This window comes from Coenobita brevimanus, chromosome 94, assembly GCF_032717465.1.
Source record: "Coenobita brevimanus isolate Jiangsu-jjx chromosome 94, ASM3271746v2, whole genome shotgun sequence".
In the NCBI taxonomy this organism is placed as follows: domain Eukaryota; kingdom Metazoa; phylum Arthropoda; class Malacostraca; order Decapoda; family Coenobitidae; genus Coenobita; species Coenobita brevimanus.
The window spans coordinates 20,152,035-20,174,923 of NC_137047.1; the positions used below are offsets into that span (position 1 = coordinate 20,152,035).

Genomic DNA, 22,889 nt, shown 5'->3' on the forward strand with positions numbered 1-22,889 from the left:
AAATACCCCTATGGTTACCACATACTTCTCTCTCCCCTTTTCCTTTGTACAGAGGAACAATTATACCTGATTTCCAGTCCTCTGGAACCCTTCCCTCTTCCCAAGCCAATCTACACAGCTTCCATATCCACTCCACAACAATCTCACCCCCATACCTAAGCATTTCACCACACACTCCATCAATTCCTGGGGCCTTTCCCAGCTTAATCTTCTTCATCGCTTCCACTACTTCCGACCTACTGATCTCTTCCTCCCTCCTCCCATCTCTTCTTCTCCCAGCCATTCCCCAACCACTTATACTCACACTGCTCTCACTCTCTACATTCAACAAATCCTCAAAGTGCTCCTTCCATCTCCTCAACTTCTCTCTCTTCTCCACCAACAATCTATTATTCCTATCTTTCACTCCCCTACTATTTTCCCTTTCACACTGCCTTACTTTCTTTACCTCCTTCCAAAACAATTTCTTGCTCTCCCTCCATTTCACACTCAGATTCCTCCCAAACTCTTCATCCCTGAGTAAAAGAAAGCCTATACACTCAATCCTCGTAAATTGCGTGTTCATAAATCATGGATTCGTAAATCACAGCTAAGTGGCCATCAGACTGCCGCCAACCTTAAATCACTGTTCAGTAACGAAAATCACGGACCTAGGCACCGAAGTGGGCTTTTTCCGAGGAGAACCGTAAACTGGGGCATTCAAATTGAAAATCGCGACCCAACAACCAATCACCATGCGTCCCTGGTGGCAAGTGTGCACACTAATGTCGCCATGTTGTTGTTCTTCTTGTCCCGCAAGTCAGCACACTACAGACCGTCGCCGTGGAGTACGAGAGCTACCTGCCTTTTTTGTGCAACTTCCCCCTGCCTCCTACCTGCCATGGCCCCTTCTGACCCCCCGATGGAGCGCTCTAAGCAGTATGGCGTCAAGAAGCTGCCACTGTTGTCATACAGTCAACATTTGGAGCTCATTCGTCGTGTTGAGAAGGGAGAGAAGTTTTCAAAGCTAGTGAAAGAGTCTGGGAAGAACGAGTGCTGAGAGATTCTAAGTTCTTCCCAACACCACCCCACTCCATTCACTTACGCAACTTCGTCAAAGGATTAAGGTGAGATCCCTTAACACTGCTTATTTCTATTTAATACATGAACTGAATATTCCTAAATTTGTATGTTTGTGTTTGATGGTGCCTAGATGGGCGTAGGTAGGGTGCTGTGGGGGCGGGTTGGCCGAAGTCCAGACCCTAATTAATTTTTCACATAAGAGTTATTATTCACAAATCATGGAATTCGTAAATCACGGCAGTAGTCCAGACCCAAATTGCCCCCTGGGGGTAGGGTTTTTTTTCAAGAATACTCCCCCAGCATCCCTGCTTGTCATAAAAGGCGACTAAAAGGGTTGGCGAAGGGTTAGTGCCCCTCCCCGGAAAACAACTAACTAAAAAGACAAACAAGAAGCCTCAGACAAGGACTGAACAAATGATGGCGACCCAGGACCAGACAAAGGACTTGGTAATGGGAACATGGAATGTAAGAGGTGCAAATGATGAGGTGAGAGAGAGAGAGAGAGAGAGAGAGAGATTGTCCAGGTGCTTGACGGCGAGAAAGTGGATATATGTGGAATAACTGAAACAAAATGGATAGGAGAAAATGTGAGAGAATGGGAGTATGGATGGGGTATATGTTCAGGAGTAGGTGAGAATAAGAGGGTGAAAGAAGGAGTATGTATAGTTGTGAGTAAAAGATGGAAGATGAGCATAAGACAGTATGGATCACTTGGGTCAAGGATTGTGTGGGTAAGGTTGAAAGTTGGAATACAAATGTGGGCGATTGTGTGTGTGTATGCACCAACGCAAGATCGTGCTAGCAGAGTGAGAGAAGAGTTCTGGACAAATGTGGAAGTGTGCATGGAAAAGTTTGGAAGGAATGAGAGAGTGTTTTTGATCGGTGATATGAATGGTAAAGCAGGGAATGTGAAGGTGGATGAAATAGTTGGTGAGTGGGGTGTGCCTGCTGAGATAGATGAGAATGGCAGTGTGTTAGTGGACATTTGTGCTGGGAGGGAGTTGGTGATAGCCAATACCCTCTTCAGACATAAAATGATCCACAGGTATACATGGCGAGTGATGAGAAGGGTGGGTGGTGAACTAAATGAAAGGAAGGCAATGATTGATTATGTGTGTGTGGATGAAAGGATGCGAAGATGTGTAATGGAAGGCAATGATTGATTATGTGTGTGTGGATGAAAGTATGCGAAGATGTGTAATGGATGCAAGAGCTTATAGAGGCTGGGGGAGTGGACTTTCTGACCACTACTTGGTGGTGGCCAGAATTGGGATCCAAGGAAGATGGAGAAATAGAAGAAAGAAAAGACGAGAGGAAGGAGTAGTTGCAAGGAGAGAGGAAAGGTTACAAGAGGATGAGAAAAAGGCAGAGTATAAGAGAGAAGAGGAGGAACGATTGGGCAAATCTGAAGAGGAGCAGATGGGGGACGTGGAAGATGTGTGCAGGATATTTACAGAAGAAATATGTGCAGCATGTGATGTGGTGTGTGGGAGGAAGAGAAGACGGAGGGGGGTGCAAGGAACAGCGTGGTGGACTGAAGAGGTGAGACAGGCTGTGGCACAGAAGAAGAAAGCATACAGTGAATGGATGAGAAATAGGGGCGTGGAAGAAGTTGAGAGGCGGAAGAGAGAGTTATATGTAGAAAGAAAGAGAGGTGAAAAGATTAGTAAGAGAGAGTAAGAAGAGAGTGGAAGAGGAATTTGGAAGGAATTTGAGTGTAAAGTGGAGGGACTGTAAGAAAATGTTCTGGAAAGAGGTGAAGAGAGTAAGACAGGGTGGAAGTGAGGTTAGCAGGGGAGTGAAAGATAAAAATGGTAGATTACTAGTGGAGAAGGGTGAAAAAGTGAGCAGATGGAGAGAACACTTTAAGGAATTGTTGAACATACAGGATGGAAGTAATGCGAGTATAAGTGGCTGGGGAATGGCTGGGAGAAGGAGGGAGGTGAGAAGGAGGGAGGTGAGAAGACAGGAAGAAATCAGTAGGATAGAAGTCGTGGAAGCAATGAAGAAGTTAAATTGGGGAAAGCCCCAGGAACTGATGGAGTGTGTGGTGAAATGCTGAAGCATGGGGGAGAGATAGTAGTAGAATGGATGTGGAAGATGTGCAGATTGGCCTGGGAGGAAGGAAGAGTCCCAGAGGATTGGAAGTCCGGTATAATTATTCCCTTGTACAAAGGAAAGGGGGAAAAAGAAGTGTGTGGTAATCATAGGGGCATTTGTCTTCTTAGTATAACAGGAAAAGTGTATGGTAGGATACTCACTGACAGAGTTAGAGAAAGAACAGAGAAATTAGTTGGAGAAGAACAGGGAGGCTTTAGGAAGGGAAGAGGTTGTGTAGATCAGATATTCATTCTTAGATCTTTAGTGGAAAAGTCAAGAGAAGGGAAAGAAGTTGTATGCGGCTTTCGGAGAAAGCATATGACAGGGTGGATAGACAAGGATTGTGGAAAGTATTAAGAATATATGGAGTAGATGGGAAGTTGCTGAATGCTGTGAAGAGTATGTATGATGGTGCTAAGGCTGCAGTGCATGTGGATGGTGAACTATGTGAATTTTTCTCTTTGAAGGTTGGGTTGAAACAGGGATGTGTCATGTCTCCATGGTTGTTCAATCTGTACATGGATGAAGTAATAAAAGAGGTACAAGGTAGGGTAGTGGATGTTGGAGTGGCCCTGGTGAGAGAGGATAGTGTTTGGAAACTCCGTGTACTGTTGTTTGCAGATGATACTCTGTTGTTGAATGAAGACGAAAGGCTTGGTGGATGAGTTTGGGAGTGTGTGTAAGAAACGGAATCTAAAGGTGAATGTAGGGAGGAGTAAAGTGATGGTCTTTGAGACAGGTGAAGTCAATGAATGTACAGCGAGGTTGGATGGTAAGAAATTGGAAAATGTGAGTACGTTTAAGTACTTGGGTAGTGTGATGAGTAAGGATGGAGGTTTGGAGAGTGAAGTGCTTGAAAGGGTACAGCAGGGAAGAAAGGTTGCTGGTTCCTTGAAAGCAGTGATAAGAAACAGGGAAGTGAGCATGGAAGTGAAAAAGTTACTACATGACAGTATTGTGATACCAACTCTAATGTATGGAAGTGAAGCTTGGACATTGTTGGAAGGACACAAGTCAAGAGTGAGAGCAGTGGAAATGAGTTATTTAAGAGGAGCCTGTGGAGTCACATGGAGAGACAGGCTGACGAATGAGGACATAAAGAAGCGTTGTGGCGTGGATGTGGATGTGATAGGAAGCGTTATGAGGAACACACTGAGGTGGTTTGGCCATGTGGAGAGGATGGAGGGTGAAAGACTGATGAAGAGAGTGTATGTGAGTGAGGTGGAGGGGGGAAGAGGGAGTGGGAGGCCGAGGATGAGATGGAGGGATGGGGTGGAGAGGTATATGAGAGAGGGGGGTGTGAGTTGGAAGCAGGGCAGTGAAATGGCGGGGGACAGGACGACGTGAAGGCAATTTGTTTGTGGCCACCCCAAACGGGATTGAGGCATCTGGCAATAGATAGATAGATGGAGTGTAGATACAGAAAGAAAATTACTGTATTGAGAAACAAAAAAACGTATTTTTATACATCTATCTATCTATCTATCTATAGCCCGACGCCCTAATCCCGCAAAGGGTGGCCGCAGACAAAACGCCTCCAAGTCACTCTGTCACCCACCATTTGACTCCCCTCCCCCCAACTCACCCCCCCCTCCCTCATATACCTCTGAACTCCATCCCTCCACCTCATCCTCGGTCTACCCCTCCCTCTCCCTCCCTCCACCTCACCTACATACACCCTCTTAGTCAGTCTTTCATTCTCCATCCTCTCCATATGTCCAAACCACCTCAGTGTATTTCTCCTAATCTTTTCAACCACATCCACATCTACCCCACAGCGTTCCTTCACTTCTTCATTCGTCAACCTGTCCCTCCATGTCACTCCACATGCTCCTCTCAAGTAACTCATTTCCACTGCTCCCACTCTTGACTTGTTCCCCTCTTGCAAGGTCCACGCCTCGCTTCCATACGTCAGGGTAGGGATCACAATACCATCATGCAGTGACTTCTTAACTTCCATACTCACCTCCCTATTTCTCATCACTGCTTTCAGTGTGCCAACAACCTTCCTTCCCTGCTGTACCCTTTCACGTACTTCATCCCCCAAAGTTCCATCCTTACTCATCACACTACCCAAGTACTTGAATGCACTCACATTCTCCATACCCTCACCATCCAACCTCACTGCACACTCTGTGACTTCATTCCTCTCAAACACCATAACTTTACTTTTGTTTACATTAACTTTCAGCTTCCTCCTCCTACACACTGTCCCAAATTCATTTTATACATAATGCAGGAATGAAAAACTATTTACCGGTAAAATCAAGTTTTATGTAAAATGTACCTACTTGAAAAGGATACTGCCTGTAAAGTACTTCTGTATACACTCCAAGGACTTTTAACCCGTGGACTGCGCAATTACCTTTCTTTATCCCACCCTATGGTGAGCAAAAAATGAAGAAACCATTTTTTTTTTTTTTTTAGTTTTTGTTTATTATAAACTTGAAGATAAACATCCAGGGCATCATCTGGTGAAAAAAAAAAAATCTTTCTCGCTCTGTCTTTGCATAGGGCCATGCGCATGTTTACGTAGGGTAGTGAAAAAAAAAAAAAAAATTGTTTATTATAAACCTGAAGATAAACATCAAGGGCATCATCTGGTGAAAAGAAAAAAATCTCTCTCTCTCCGTCTTTGCATATTGCCATGCGTAAGCCAGCCTAGGTTGTGGCTCACAACGCGATGCTACCCAGCCTGAGCTGTGGCTCGCAACGCGATGCTACCCAGCCTCAGCTGTGGCTCGCAATGTGACGCTACCCAGCCTCAGCTGTGGCTCACAATCCACGGGTTAATGGTATGCATTAACTATACACAACGTTTTTTACTGTAATCTGTACATCAGATGGAGAGAACACTTTAAGGAATTGCTGAACATAGAGAATGAAAGTAATGTGAGTATAAGTGGCTGGGGAATGGCGGAGAGGACGAGTGAGGTGAGAAGAGAGGAAGGAATCAGTAGGATGGAAGCAGTGGAAGCAATGAAGAAAGTCAAAATGGGGAAAGACCCAGGAACTGATGGAGTGTGTGGTGAAATGGTGAAGTATGGGGGAGAGATAGTAGTAGAATGATGTGGAAGATGTGCACATTGGCCTGGGAGGAAGGTAGAGTTCCAGAGGATTGGAAGTCAAGTAATATTATTCCGATGTACAAAGGAAAAGGGGAAAATGAAGTGTGTGGTAATCATAGAGGCATTTGTCTTCTTAGTGTAATAGGAAAAGTACCGGTATATGGTACAATACTTAGTGATGAAGTTAGGAAAATAACAGGAATTAGTTGTAGAAGAACAGGGAGCATTTAGAAAGGGGAGAGGTTGCATAGATAAGATATTCATTCTTAGGTCTTTAATGGAAAAGTTTCTAGAGAAGGGAAAGAAGTTGTATGCGGCTCTCATGGATTTGGAGAAAGCATATGACAGGGTGGATAGACAAGGAAAGTTGAAAATATTATGGATATATGGAGTACATGGGAAGTTGCTGAATGCCCTGAAAAGTATGTATGGGGGTGCCAAGGCTGCAGTGCATGTGAACAGTGAACTGAGTGAATTTTTCTATCTGAATGTTGGATTGAAACAGGGATGCATCATGTCCCCATGGTTGTTCAATCTGTATATAGATGGGGTTTTAAAAGTGATACAAGGTAGGGCAGTGGATGTTGGAGTGATCCTAATGAGAGAGGGCAGTGTTTGGAAATTCCTTGTACTGCTGTTTGCAGATGATACTGTATTGTTAAATGAAGACGAAGGGAAATGGCAAGGCTTGGTGGATGAACTTGGGAGTGTGTGTAAGAAACAGGATCTAATGATGAATGTAGGGAAGAGTAAAGTTATGGTCTGTAATTGAAATGAAGTCACAGAATGTGCAGTAAGGCTGGATGAGGAGGAAATGGAAACTGTGTGTGCATTTAAGTGCTTGGGTAGTGTGATGAGTAAGGACGGAAGTCTGGAGAATGAGGTGCTTGTATGGGTACAACAAGGAAGAAAGGTGACTGGTTCTTTGAAAGCAGCGATAAGGAACAGGGAAATGAACACAGAAGTAAAAAAGTCACTGGTTGACAGTACTGTGATATCAACTCTAATGTATGGAAGTGAAGCTTGGACCTTGTTGGATGGACACAGGTCAAGAGTGAGAGCAGTGGAAATTAGTTATCTGAGAAAAGCATGTGGAGTTACATGGAGACATAGACTAACAAATGAGGAAATGAAGGAGCACTGTGGTGTTGACGTGAATGTGATAGAAAGCATTCGGAGATATACACTGAGGTGCTTTTGCCATGTGGAGAGGATGGAGAGTGAGAGACTAACAAGGAGTATATGCAAATGAGGTGGAGGAGGGGAGAGGGAGGGGGAGGCTGAGGATGAGATGGAGGGATGAAATGGAGAGGTATATGAGAGAGGGGGTGTATGAGCTGGGAGCATGGCAGTGAAGTGGCAATGGACATGGTGACATGGAGGTGATTTACTTGTGGCCACACCTGACAGGACTGGGGGATCTGGCAACAGACAGATGGAGACAGGTTTATATCAAGGAGCTTTAATATCAGACACACATGACTCTTTTGTACTGTACTCTGTATCAACAAGCTTTAACAAAAGAAGAAAATCACAAAAAGCAAGCATCATTACATTTGATAACAAACACAAATGACTTTTGTACTGTACTCTGTATCAACAAGCTTTAATAAAAGAAGAAAATCACAAAAGGCAAGCATCATTACATAAATAATCCTTGCAAAGCGAAGATGGAAGCATCTATTACTCTATCTGCATCCATGTTGCCAATAAGTCAACACTGTAACTGCAGTGCAGGAACAGAAATTCAGTTAACACTTTTCCAGAGACCGCATTGTATCATCAAGGTAACACAGCCTACAGTACTGTGCACTACTAAATTTACTACGCATACTCATGCAAGATACGCTTACAGACGTGTAATCTACATTACAAAAACATTCAGCTGTGAAAGTACTGAGAATACTGTTACCGACTGTATGGCAGCATGTATAGGTAGTATTAATGAAGGGTGGTCCCCAATGCCTTTACTTACGAGTATGGTACGCAGCCCGGTGACAACCTAGCAGAAGAATACAGTAATTCTTAGACAGGTATACCAACTTGTTTCATATTCAGGAATTCTAGCAATTCTAATTGGTATAAGCTAAAGCACTGCTTGCTTTTGGCTAAGAAAGGCATCTGTATCAAGCATGTATTTAACTGTGCAAGAAAGAGTGTCAGCAGTTTATAAAGCAGGTATTTACCACTTATATCTTTACCTATACCCAAGAAGAGTACCGGCATGTCTACTGCATAAGCAAGGATATCATCAGGACAATATGTTAAGTGGTGGATTCAGGTCCAGCTATTGTAAGGATGCCTGTGTACAGTAATACATTATGGTGCACAATATTTTTTCTTTTTCCAATAAAGATCTGAATATCTGCCAGTTTCAATCATGACTGAAATTCGAATGAGTGAGAATTTCCACCATCATAAAAAGCACACTTACAAGGGAGATGGGGGAGAGAAGGGCTTAGAAGCATGAATCACTGTACCATACTAATGAGGTTAGCTAACAGTTCAAAACCTAACGTATTTTCTTTTCTGATCACAGCCTCATGTACAAAGTCATAAGTTACTGTACAGTCTAAAACATTAACTTGCAAAACGCGGAAAATGAATACAGTATTGTATTTCTCAAGCAGACTGAGTACTGCATATCACTTTCTCACTTTGTCAGTTCTGGCACCATTAAAAGAAGTGGAATAATGTTACTTGCAGCCATCATCGAGCAATGTAGGAGGGAGAGGGTGCATCTCAGTCCACTACTGGTTTGAGATGTAGCATATCCAACTGTCCAGGAAAACAAAATAAACAGCCTCCAAAATTTATGAGAGCTTTCACATCTTCCACTGACCCCTCCCAACTTCATTAAAGACAATATATCTCTGGGTACTGTTGGAAAGGTGACGACTTTCTTTTACATTGCACCTGTTGGTTTATACACTCATATTACAGCACCACTGAATTCACTATTATTTGTGCTGCCACCAATTCCTGCCTATTTTTATTTTTGTTATTTTTTTTGTATATTGGCCATTAGCTTCTGTTCCTTGATTTGTTTAAACTCATATTTTTCATGTTTTGAGCAAAAATTGGTGACTTTGATGAATGTCATTTCCACTGTATTCTGGGTGGTTAGTTTCTAGTCACCTTTTGGGGGGTTCTAGGGCATACTGATCACTTGCCTCTGCCAGAATCTGCTCTTGGTTATCTAACTTTTACCCAGCTTTTGTTCTGCTTTTGTCCACTACTATGTTTTACTGGGAAATGGAGTATCTTTTTTACTTTGGCCAAGATGACATCTGGTTTCATGGCTCTATAATTTTCATGTTTAAGATGCTGAATTTTTTACTTAATGCTGTTAAGTTTGCTATATTTTATATGTGCATATTCATGTACCCAAATTCAGACACAGACCAGGCAGGTCATTCCCTGAGGTTCATCAATTCTCCATCCACCCATCCATCCATCATCCAATCCTATGTAGCCCCATGAGGAGCGTAGCAGCCTGGGGCTTGGCAAGTTGGTCCTGACATTTAAGATGAGAGTGACCAGCCTTACTCATCCATGTGTGGCAATACATGAGCAATAAACCCCAACCACCCCTTGGATATAAACCTACGCATGCTCAATCCGACTGAAGTGCCGTAATTACCCACTAAACCACCAGAAGCCATAATTTGGTTATATGGTTACCACCCAGCATGGTAAATTATTTCCTGGTGTACAGGAAATTATTTGGCTTGATCAATTCTCCAAGCACCAATAAATGGTGTCTCACCTTTCATGTGTTACCAGCTGAGCATTAATACCGAACTCTCTATACTGATGGTATAACAAGACTATCTCATCCAGGACTGGTGCTTTTATCCTTGTAGGTCTTGTAAAATTCTCAGCTATTCCATTCCTTACTTTCTCAATCTTACTCACCATACTATCCAAGCCAACTTTTTCTTGATCTTCCACATCCATGTTCAACCACCTCTTAAATCTAATTTTTTCACTGCTCTAAACATAACCATTTTTATCTGACCATACCATCCATACATACACTCATTAGTGTGTAAACTTCTTTAACCCCACCATGGCCAAGCCAGTGGAATTTGTCACAACCCACAAGCCTGAAAATCATTTCTTTTTTCTTGCCAAACTGAAGAGAAATGTCTTGCACACCTCACAATGCAATTTTTAGCTTCCCAGACCTATCCTGTGCTTCACAGCGAAGCATAAAAAATTTCTCCGAATGACTGCATACAAGCCCATGAAAATTAAATAGAGGACAGAAAAAATATCGCACCAAGAGATATCCATACTTTAACACCTCCCCCAAAAATTTCAGTGGTGATGAAATGGTTTGAAATGACAATATATGTGTATTACATACAAAATCTATGGAAAATTTCATTTTGAAAAATATAATTTTTTTTTCACATTTTTTTACATTTATTGTATCTATGCATGTAATGTATCGTGTTTTTCCTGTTGTCTAGGTAGTTAGTTTGTATCCAGTGAAAGGCAAGAGACGATATTTTTACACTCTAACCAGATACGGGTCTTCCTTTGTGTGCACAGGCCGAACCGCAGTGTCTAAAATTAGATACAACTTGCGATTAGCACCTGGCACGAGGGAATTAGTGTGAAGGGAAGGGAAGGTTTTACATCCATAAATACACCATGAGAACACCTCATATGTTGCTGAAAAGCTTGTGCAACACAAGAAATATGTAAAATGAACAAATTCAGTACATAATATACAGTATGTACTTAAAAATATCATAATTATGAAGGTCTTCCCTCATTTTTATATTTATAATGTTTATTCCTGTATGGAGTTCATTTTTTATCTCTGGGTGGTTTAGGAAAGAGAGCAGAAGGAAACACAGAAGAAAGACTGCTTTCAAAGAACCAGCAACCTTTCTTCCCTGTTGTACTCTTTCAAACACCTCATCCTCAAAACTTCCATCCTTACTCATCACACTACCCAAGTACTTATATGCACACACATTTTCCATTTCCTCATCATCCAACCTCACTGTGCACTCAGTGACTTGCCTTCTCTTGAAGTGCACAACTTATTCATCCCTACATTCACCTTTAAATTCCGTTCCTAATACACACTCCCAAACTTATACACCAAGCCTTGCATTTCCCCTTCATCCTCACTTAATAAAACAGTATCATCTGCAAACAACAGAACAGGTAGTTTCCAAATGCTCCCCTCTCTCAATTGGGCCATGCCAATATCCACTGCCCTACCTTGTACCTCTTTTATGACCCCATCCATAAACTGACTGAACAACTATGGAGACACGACACATCCCTGTTTCAATCCAACATTCGGACAGAAAAATTCACTCACGCCACCATCCACACACACTGCAGCCTTAGAACCCTTGTACATACTCTTCATGGCATTCAACATCTTCCCATTTACTCCATATACAGGATATTCTTAATATTTTCCACAATCCTTGTCTATCCACTCTGTTATATGCTTTCTCCAAATCCATGAAGGCTGCATGCAACTTCTTTCCCTTCTCTAGAAACTTTTCCACAGAAGACCTTAGGATGAATATTGGATCCACACAACATCTTCCCTTCCTAAAACCTCCTTGTTCTTCTCCAACTAATTCCTCTGTTATTTTGTGCCAATAAGTATCCTACCATAAACTTTTTCTATTACACTAAGAATACAAATGCCCTGATGTTTACCACACACTTCTTTTTCTCCTTTCCCTTTGTACAGTAGGATGGAAGTAGTGGATGTAATAAGAAAGTCAAAGTGGGGAGAGCACCGGGAATTGATGGAGTGTGTGGTGAAATGCTAAAGCATGGGGAAGAGATAGTAGTAGAATGGATATGGAAAAAGTTCAGACTGACCTGGGAGGAACGTAGAGTCCCAGAGGACTGGAAGTCAGGTATGATTATTCCACTGTACAAAAGGAAAAGGGGAAAAAGAAGTGTGTGGTAATCACATGGACATTTGTCTTCTTAGTGTAACACGAGAAGTATATGGTAGGATGCTTACTGACAGAGTTAGGGAAATAACAGAGGAATTAGTTGGAGAAGAACAGAGAGGTTTTAGGAAGGGAAGAGTTTGTGTAGATCAGATACAGTATTCATTCTTAGATCTTTAGTTGAAAAGTTTCTAGAGGAGGGAAAGAAGTTGTATGTGGTGGCCTTCATGGATTTGGAGAAAGCATATGACGGGGTGGATAGACAAGGAATTTGGAAAGTATTAAGGGATTTAATCCCCAAACTAGGTAGCTATGGCCATATAGCCCCGCTAGGTTAGAGGAGCACGCTACCACTCCCGGCACGGCAGCCCTGAGCGGGGCGCGAACTCGCAACATCATGATCATGAGCCCGACACTCTATCCCTGACTTACCGCGCTGCCTTGGAAAGTATTAAGAATACATGGAGTAAATGGGAAGTTGTTGAATGCCTTAAGAAGTATATATGAGGGGGGCTATGGCTGCAGTGCATGTGGAATGTGAACTGAGTGAATTTTTCTATTTGCATGTTGGATTGAAACACGGATGTGTCATGTCCACATGCTTGTTCAATCTGTATATGGACGGGGTTATAAAAGAGGTACAAGTTATGAAGTGACCCTAATAAGTGAGGGCAGTACTTGGAAACTCCCTGTACTGTTGTTTGGTGATGATACTCTATTGTTAAGTGAAGAGGAAGGGGAACTGCAAGGCTTGGCGAATGAGTTTGGGAAAGTGTGTAAGAAATGGAATCTAAAGGTGAATGTAGGGAAGAATAAAGTTATGGCCTTCGAGAGAAATGACGCCACTCAATGTACAGTGAGGCTGGATGAGGAGGAAATGGGAGTGTGTTTAAGTACTTGGGTAGTGTAATGATTAAGGATGGAAGTTTAAAGGGTGGAAGTACTTGAAAGGGTACAACAGGGAAGAAAGGTTGCTGGTTCTTTGGAAGCAATGATAAGGAACAGGGAAGTGAACATGGACGTAAAAAAGTTACTGCATGACAATATTGTCATATCAACCCTAACGTATTGAAGTGAAGTTTGGACATTGTTGGAAGGACACAAGTCGAGTGAGAGCAGTGAAAATGAGTTATTTGAGAGAAGCATGTGGAGTTATGTGGACAGACAGACTGACAAATGAGGAAGTGAAGGAGCACTGTGTGGATGTGGATGTGATAGAAAGTGTTAGGAGAAATACAATGAGGTAGTTTGGTCATATGGAGAGGATGAAGAGTAAGAGATTGACAAGGAAAGTGTATGCGAGTGAGGCGGAGAGCGGGGAGAGGGAGGTGGAGGCCAAGGATGAGATGAAGGAATGGAATGGAGAGGTGTATGAGAAAAGGGGGTGTGAGCTGGGAGCAGGGCAGTGAAATGGCATTGGACAGGGTGACTTGGAGGCGATTTGTTTGTAGCCACCCCTTACAGGATTGAGGCATCTGGCAATAGATAGATAGATATAAGTTGTACAGGGGAATAATTATACCTGACTTCCAAACTTCTGGGACTCTACCTTCATCCCAGGCCAATCTGTACATCTTCCGTATCCATTCTACTACTATATATGTCTCCCCCGTGCTTCAACATTTCACCACACACTCCATCAATTCTTGGGGCTTTCCCCATTTTGATTTTCTTCACTGCTTCCACTACTTCCATTCTACTGATCTCTTCCTCCTCTCTCTTCTCCCTCCTTCTTCCAGCCGTTTCCCATCTACTTATACTCACATCACTTTCATACTTTATGTTTAACAATTCCTTGAAGTGTTCTCTCCATCTGCTTACTTTTTCTCCCTTTTCCACTATCAATCTACCTTTTTTATCTTTCACTCCCCTACTACCTTCTTTATTACCCTGTCTAACTCTTCTTGTCTCATTCCAGAACAATTTCATACATTCTCTCGACTTTACACTCAAATTCCTTCCAAATTCCTCATCCACTCTCGTCTTACTCTCTCTTGCTAGTCTTTTCACCTCTCTCTTCCTCTCTACGTATAACTCTCTATTCTGTCTCTCAACTTTCTCCATGTCTCTGCTTCCCAACCACTCACTATATGCTTTCTTCTTTTGCACCACAGCATGTTTCACTTCTTCATTCCAACATCCTGTTCTGCTGTGCACCCTCTTTCGTCTTCTCTTCATCCCACACACCACCTCGTACGCTGCACCTATTTCTTCTGTGAATATCTTACACACACCTTCCACCTTCTCCATCTGCTCCAAATCATATTTACCCAAATGCTCCTCCACTTCTCTCTTATATTTTGCCTTTTTTACATCATCCTGCAATCTTTCTACCCTCTTTGTATGAACTCTATAGACTATGTCCTCCTGCCCCACTCTCCTTCTATTCATCCATCACATATGTACCTTGACTTTCACCACCACCAAATGGTGGTCAGAAAGTCCACTCCCTCAACCTCTGTATGCTCTTACATCAGTACATACCATCTCATTCTCTCATCCACACACACATAATCAATTATTGCCTTCCGTTCATTCAGTTCAACACCCACCCTTCTCATCACTTGCCACGTATACCTGTGGATCATTTTATGTCTAAGGAGGGTATTGGTATCACCAACCCCCTCGCTGCATGAATGTCCTCTAGAGCACTACCATTCTCATCCACTTCTGCAAGCACACCCTTTTCACCAACTACTCCTTCCAAATTTCCATTCCCTACTCTTGCATTCATATCTCCAATCAAAAACACTCTCTCACTCATCTCGAGGTTTTCTATGCATGCTTCCACATCTGCTCAGAGCTCTTCTTTCATACTACAGGGGGTCCCCGATAAACAAAGCCCCAATATATGAAAATTCAAACGTACAAAAGTGAAAATTATAGGACAAATTCCTTTATAAGGCATATACTTCGATGGTACGAAAAGCGCTACGAGAAAATGCTTCAAATTTGGCGTGCGACCAACCGCAGCGCCACTATAGTTTATGGCGATGCAAGCAACTACAGTACCTCCACTTCGTCCCAGTCTGCTCCTGCTCCCCAGCTGTGTTATGCATGCCTTCTGTACTCTGAGAATCTTTCGCATCTTTTGCATCTTGCATCATGCCACCCAAGTGTCCTTCACCTTCATCATCTGTGGAGCCTCTCAAAAGAAGCAACACCGAACCCTGACACTGGAGTGCAAGCTCGAAATTATCAAAAGGCACGAGGAAGGCCAGGGCGTGTGAGATCAGGCCTCACCTGTATATACTGTACAGTACTGTTTTCTATTTTTTACTCAGTAATTTGATAAATAAACAACTGCTTAAAGTTCATTTAGCTTTTATTAACATTTCTACTGTAGATTTACGAGCTCACAACCAGCCTAGTACAGTATAGAGTAGTTAGTTGACAGATTTTGGGGAGCTCCTGGAATGCATCTGCTCATTTTCTTAAGTTTCTTATGGGGAAAAATGCTTCAATATACGAAAAATCAATATACGAAAGATTTTAAAGGTACCTAACCCTTTCATTTATCTGGGACTCCCTGTACTTTTATGGTCTTCCGTTGGTGCATATACACACATAATCACCCATGCTTGTATTCCAATCTTCAATCTTAATCACACAATCCCTAAACCAATTGATCCATACTCTCTTATGTTCTCCTTCCATCTCCTGCACACAACAATACATACATCCTTCTTTGTCCTCTCATTCCCACCTACTGCACATATACCCAATCCATACTCCCACTCTTTCACATTCTCCCCTCTCCATTTACTCTCAGTCAGTTCACATATGTCTACTTAAACATCCTTAAACACCTGGACAATCTCTCTCTCTCTTTCTTTCTTTCACCTCCTCATTCACATCCCTACCATTCCATGTTGAAATCCAAACCATGTACTTTGTTCGGTCCTTGGTCGTCAACTGTTGGCCAGTCCTGGTCTGAGGCATTTTATTTGTCTTTTTAGTTTGTTTTTTCCGAGGAGAGGCGCTAACCCTCCACTAACCCACTTGTTGACACATAAGGAATATGTATTGGATGGTTATATGGTTACCACCCATCGTATTAAATTATTTCCTGGCTTACAAGAAATCATGTAGCTTGTCACTCAATGCAGAGTCACCCTGGAGGAAAGTATCACTGCACTGAGTGAGTGGATGATGGGTGACCCCACTGACAACTTCAGACTTTTCAAACTCGTGCCTTATTGATGTCTCACACCTATGTGTTAATGTGGGTTCTAACACCATCCTACAGCTTCTACACTGTATTCAATACTCACGGTGAGGACAGTTCTTGTGTTCTATTTCAGCTTACATTAGTAAAAGCCAAACAACTCTATTCAACATAGAAGGAGTTGCAGGAGCTTGAGAATTTTAATAGTTATCATTAATCCTCTCACAGTCAAGACAACTCTGGTACAATTGAGTGATCCCTCAATTCATGGGTTCAACATTTGCAGTTTGGTTATTCATGATGACCCTGTAAATTCCCATTTCTGCCATTTGCACCGTCAGGCAGCCTTCTAGGACATCCGAGAAGCATAGGGAAAGGGCACGACATGCATATAATCAACAAGAGTTCCTCATGACATGCCAGCTGACAGTGCTTCTATTTGCTTTAAGCCTAGGGAAATGTAGGGAAAAGGTGCTAAACTAATGAAAATCAAGAACTCTGCATCTTCTAATAGTACAGTAGTAAGGACTGATTTGCAAACATTTGTGCAAGAAGAAGAAAAAAAAGTGCAACATGTATCAGTACTTGGTGAGGCTGGCAGCAATGACATTTGTTTAAGGTGATTCATTCCGTAATGAGTTCAGCCTCGTGAATGTGGTTCACTGTTCTGATACGTTTGGTCCCTATAATATAGGTATGCAACTAGACCTCATGTCTAATAATGGTAACTTATAGTCATTACCCTGTAAGTGTACAGGTAGGCTCAGTGTTTCAAGGAGTTTGATTTTGTCTCTGTTCTGAATAAACCATAATTCAGTATTTAATACAGTATCTGCTGCAGAAAATGTACATGTATATTTCTGAGATGAGGAAATATTAATTATCAGAAGTCAAGTTACACTGAAAATACAGTAAACTTTCAAATACCTGTACTAATAGAGCCGGTCTATAGGAATATGTGGAATTTACAAATAATGCAGTACTAACCCCAAGAAGCCCCCCAACCCCCAATAAATGGCACAATTGCCCTCAAAATTATCCTAGCCTACAAAAGCACAATAAATTAATACAAAACATGATTATAAAATATGAACAAAAAATATAATACTGTACTGTACGTGAACACTCACCAATCTTGATCAGATACCAGCATCTTGTTTACTTTTCGTCTGTGGTAGTAGCAACGAGAAAAGAATTACATCTCCTCTCTGTCCTCTGCCTAATGTTAACTAAGGGTGACTGATTTTTTTTTTTTTTTTTTCTCAACTCAGGGCATAGGCTTCACAGCCTGCTCCCAGTGGTCCTCCTACACACCATACACCTTTACATGTCACCACTTCGGCGCTAACACCCACCGTCCATATTGAATACATGCTAGGGCTGTCTCATACAGGACTGGTGTATTGATACTAGCGGGGGTATTTTTACGACGTGTCGGTGGGTCTTCTGGTAGATTGGTAAAGTCTGCTTTGTATGAAATTCAAATCCTTAAACTGTTCCCTGCCCCAGCAGGGATTTGAACCTGGGTCCGGTAGGACCGCAGGCCACCTCTCTACCGATTGAGCCACCGCCTCCCCAAGATTGATGTGATATGGATAATACACATGTAGATATAGGTTCTGGGAAGTCTACTGTATTTGGACTAGTGAATTTGGTCCAGATCAAAGTTAGCTGACTTCATTGGTCCACAGCACCAAGACAAAAGAACTGTATACTATGCTGACACCACTTTTACATTATATCTGCTACAGACTCCCACACAAACACATAATTAAAAACCATAAGTGAACCAGAAGGGCACTCAGTGGAGTGCATCTCTCTGACAAGGGCAATGTAATTTCCAAACCTTCATAATGGATTAGGCTTTCTCATCACTGATAAGTGTTTGGGGGGGGGAAAAAAAAAAAAAAAAAAAAAAAAAAAAAAGAGAGAGATCCAGAATCTGTAATACAATCCGGATTGGTCCCAAAAGTTAACTGACTGTCCCCTGAGACATTGGCTATCTACCACCAAATTTGGTCCAAATCTCTCTTTTCGTTTTTGGGCAATCCTGCTAACTGACAAACTAACAAAGAAATAAACAGGGGTGAAAACATACCCTCTTTGCTGAAGAGGAAAACACCACCTATCTGTCACTTATTATGTGTAGAAAAGATCCGTCAGTAGATTACATCATCTGGCAATACTCTAATGCCACAGCAGAGGGCTGACAGACAACCACATGGTTAAACTGCAGATGCATTGACTCTTGGGGGTTGTGCTATTTATCAATGGATTTTCTACATTTGCTGCAATGTCTGTAATGTAACTCCGTCAGTACTTAGGAATACCTGTATTTTCTTCCAGCTAATGCCAGACAATTTTATTAGTTGACAGTATGTTAAAGGAGCCTAAAATAATCATTTTCTATTTTATAATTCTTTCAGTCATGGCAATAACAGCCTTACTTCTTGGATGGTGAGTTGTCCATGCGGCGGTACTGCTCCATGATCTTTTCTTCAAGTTTCTCCTTCCCACGACGAAGATTGTTCAATTTGTCACTGAAATGTGCAGAACTGTGCTGAACTATAGTATACAGACAACTTATACAGTACTGTTAAATAACATCTGAAAAAGTGCAACAAAGAATTAGTTATGAGTTGGATTTTTTTTTTACTTTACTGACAGTTTCTATGGTTGATAAACAGAAAATAATCAAACTTTGTGCAACACATGCAAGTTACCATACTGCCCCTGTTAGCCAAACTCTTTATATATGTCATTATAAACTGATCACATGTATCTTTCAACCATATAAGTAGGTATTCAAAAAAATGTAAAGGAGAGGTCCACTGATGTCTTAAGTGATCAGTATAGCGTGTGATGTTCTGAGGAGATTAATCTATTATCAAATGAATGTGCACATGACAACAATAATGACAAATAAATTTTAAGCAAGTGATATACAGTATATGGCTTCTTCATAAAACCAGGTTTACTGATGTGGGACAGAATCATATGGGATTTTTCAGTAGCTATTGTGGTATCAGATTATTTCATGTGAAGTGTGCATCAACACTTTTTATCAACCATACATGTAGTCTTTTCATTAACTGTACCCCCTTCTTTCTCTCTCTCTTGCTTCCTTTCAATGGATTTTAGAGATATATACAGTAAACTCTCAATCATCTGTCATCACAATATCTGGTGCTTTTTGCTTGGCTCAACTGAAACAATATCCAGCAAAATTATGCAATATTCAGCTCAGAAATGGGAAGCAATCAACTGTTTGACTCAGACACAGGACCCAATCAACGCACGGGCAGACCCTTGCAATGTGCCAGTCCATCATAATGTGTTGTGACAGTGGCCCACCCTGCATGCTGAGCCTACTGTCACTCTCTCGGTCTCTCCCATGGACACCATACAGTGAGGATGTATCTGTGTGCTCTGCTCTTGTGACCCACACGATGGCTAAACCCTAGTGCTGTAACTCAGTCTGTGGCCTCCCATGCCTCACTTGTTACTGTAATGCTGTGATTAACCATGTGGCCCCTCAGTGCTCTGTGTCCTAGTGCTCTGACTGCTGTATAGTGATGACATATCTGTGTGTATCTACCCTCCATCGATGTCAACACTAGGTGAGTACAGTAGGTTTATGATTACAGTACAGTCTTCATACAATGTGAGATAGGTTATGCAGAACCTCGTGCAAGATCGATTTCACGCTAAAATGTGACATATATTTACATGTAAAATAGGGGGGTTGGTTCTAGCAGCCTCATATTTTTCGTTAAAAATATATTTAACGATAGATTACAACAAATACGTCTGACACCAAAGACAGTGCGTTTACATACGACCTCACTGACTGGACGCATCAGTGCTTAGCTACTGCATTCTAGCCTAATCTAACTGATTAGTTTTGCCCCCTAATATTCCCCATAAAAATTTTAATCACCAATGATTGCCACTAAGCCTCTTGAAAGTCCTCATTAGAAATCAAGCAAAAACTTGACCTAAACAACACATGCATGATGGCTGCCCAGCATCGCGCATATTTCATCACGAATCACTTTCGGTACTCATTAAAAAAAAAAAAGAGAAAATGCAGTAAGAAACTTTTTGAAAGCCATTAGTCATCAACAATAAAGGAAAAAAATTCTATAAAGAAGTTGTCTGCATGAAGTGATTGCATATCTTGCCTCTCAGATAAGCATGAATGCAGTAATCGTGATAAATAAACAAGTCAGCCAAGCAGTATAATTTGTATGACAGTATAATTCACAAGAAATGAACTCACACAGTTATCTTACTTAACTATTCATGTCAAGACGTAGTGTCTTCACGTATCATAAGATCCGAATTTACTTAACCAAAGACTGTCAGTTCATAACAAAGATCGAGCACAAAGCTTTTTTTTACTTCTTTTTTTCACACTCGTTGCACTAAAGGCGAATACATGAATTTTATTGCTCCTTCATCATTAACTTCTTTTTCCAACAAAGAACACTATCCACATCGTAAACATCCCAACTCATTTTATCTGTCTGATTGTTTGCATTTAAGCTCCAACACTACACGTTACTTCTAACTATCTATCTATTGCCAGACGCCTCAATCCCGTTTGGGGTGGCCACAAACAAATCGCCTCCACGTCGTCCTGTCCTCCGCCATTTCAATGCCCTGCTCCCAACTCACACCCCCCTCTCTCATATACCTCTCCACCCCATCCCTCCATCTCATCCTCGGCCTCCCCCTCCCTCTTCCCCCCTCCACCTCACTCACATACACTCTCTTCGTCTGTCTTTCACCCTCCATCCTCTCCACGTGGCCAAACAACCTCAGTGTGTTCCTCATAACACTTCCTATCTCATCCACATCCACACCACAACGCTCCTTTATATCCTCATTCGTCAGCCTGTCTCTCCATGTGACTCCACAGGCTCCTCTTAAATAACTCATTTCCACTGCTCTCACTCTTGACTTGCGTCCTTCATCCAACAATTTTACATTTTCATTTAGAATAAATGCTTTTCTTGTGTTCACAGCACTTTCAGGGTGCTTAGGCATAACTAAAGTTAGTTTGGAACCACATGCTCAGTTCTGAGAGGAAACAAGGAGCAAGGAAATAAGCAAATAAACTTCTCATCACAGCGACCATTCACACAACACTGAGGTAGGCAGCAGGGCTATGCAGGCTGTGCCAGGTGGTATGGGGGTCATGTGGGTCGGATTGAGTAGAGGAAACCAATCAGTGACCGACAAAAGCATAACATACGAGTTGTATCTGGAAATCCAATACCAAAACACCCATTTCCCACAGTTTCTCTCGCACAGTTGAGTGGTATTACTGTACTACTATATATTTCTATCTATCTATCTATTGCCAGATGCCATAATCATGGGAGAAATCAAATGCACATGTTATTGTATGATCGTTGTTTCATTTGGTCTTAAATCACGACTCTACTGTACATTATATAGTGTATTACTGTACTATATGTACTGTATCAATTGTGTATTGCATTTTATGATTAATTTTAATCTTTTACCCATGGGTAATATTGTAGGAAAGTTTTTAGGAAATAGGGCCAGGATGGACAGTCACACATTTTCCAGCTTGATGCTGAATGGATTGCTGATTGGGGGAACTATGCAATATCCAGCGTTTTGCTATACCCGGCATGGGGGTTGGCTAAATTACACCAGATAATTAAGAGTTAACTATATTCTCCTATAAATCTTGATATGTCGCTTTCTCTTGCCAATGTTCCCCATCTCAATAATGGCAGGAGTGTAAAACACCTATTTTTGTTAGAATCATTAACTGTTTAACTGAAAATCAATGCATGCAAGCACCTGTCCATTGTCTCCTTTAGCTGAATTACATAATTTGTGCTTTGTTCTTGCTATCACCAAAAAACTTTACTTTGCTTCTGAGTATTTTTTTTTTTTTTTTTTTTTACTTGAAGGGTTGGATATCGCCTTGACTAACTTCTTCACTACAAAAACTTTACATGAGGTCTCCACAAACTGAATTTGAAGTGCATTGTAAATATACATTTATTTTACAAAATGTTCATATTGTATTAAGTTTTCATGTTTAGCTAATGGAGGTGAAATGTTATAGATAATAATGAAAACCCAATATGACAGTGTGAGAAAATGGACAAAGGTGAACAGAATGTGCAGCCAAGTGAATCATGTGAATTATCTAACTAAGCCAACTTTAAAGAAAGAAAAAAATACAAACCCCTTCAAAATAAACTAGAATTTATCCTTACGTAAAGTTCTTTTCCTCCTGATGGAAGTGTTGCTTGTCCTCAAGGGTCTGTGTTAGGAGGTCATGGTACTGGGTGAGAAGAAGTGAAACCTGGGACATAAGTGAGCGACGGTCCTCCTCCAAGGTCAAGTTTAGTGTCTGGAGAACCTGAAAGGTTAAGTAATTTGCTTAGAAGAATGGCTATTACCTGTCACTGTATGAGCTTTCCTAGGTTAAGGGAAACCATTAGGCTTGTCACTCAAAAGTAGAGGCAGCTGAAGTGGAAAGAAGAGTAATAAGAA

General features: G+C 41.5%; 1 protein-coding gene across 1 annotated transcript in view; it reads right to left on the reverse strand.

The window, feature by feature from the left end:
* The window catches only part of Girdin (protein girdin), an 818,609-nt gene that overhangs the window by 83,887 nt on the left and 711,833 nt on the right, over positions 1-22,889 (reverse strand). Inside the window, exons 27-29 of the mRNA XM_080282575.1 lie at positions 22,610-22,755; positions 18,791-18,883; positions 8,206-8,232 (exon numbers count right to left, since the gene is read on the reverse strand). Of these exons, the coding sequence (XP_080138701.1) occupies positions 8,206-8,232; positions 18,791-18,883; positions 22,610-22,755 (266 nt within the window). The remainder of the gene's footprint in view (positions 1-8,205; positions 8,233-18,790; positions 18,884-22,609; positions 22,756-22,889) is intronic.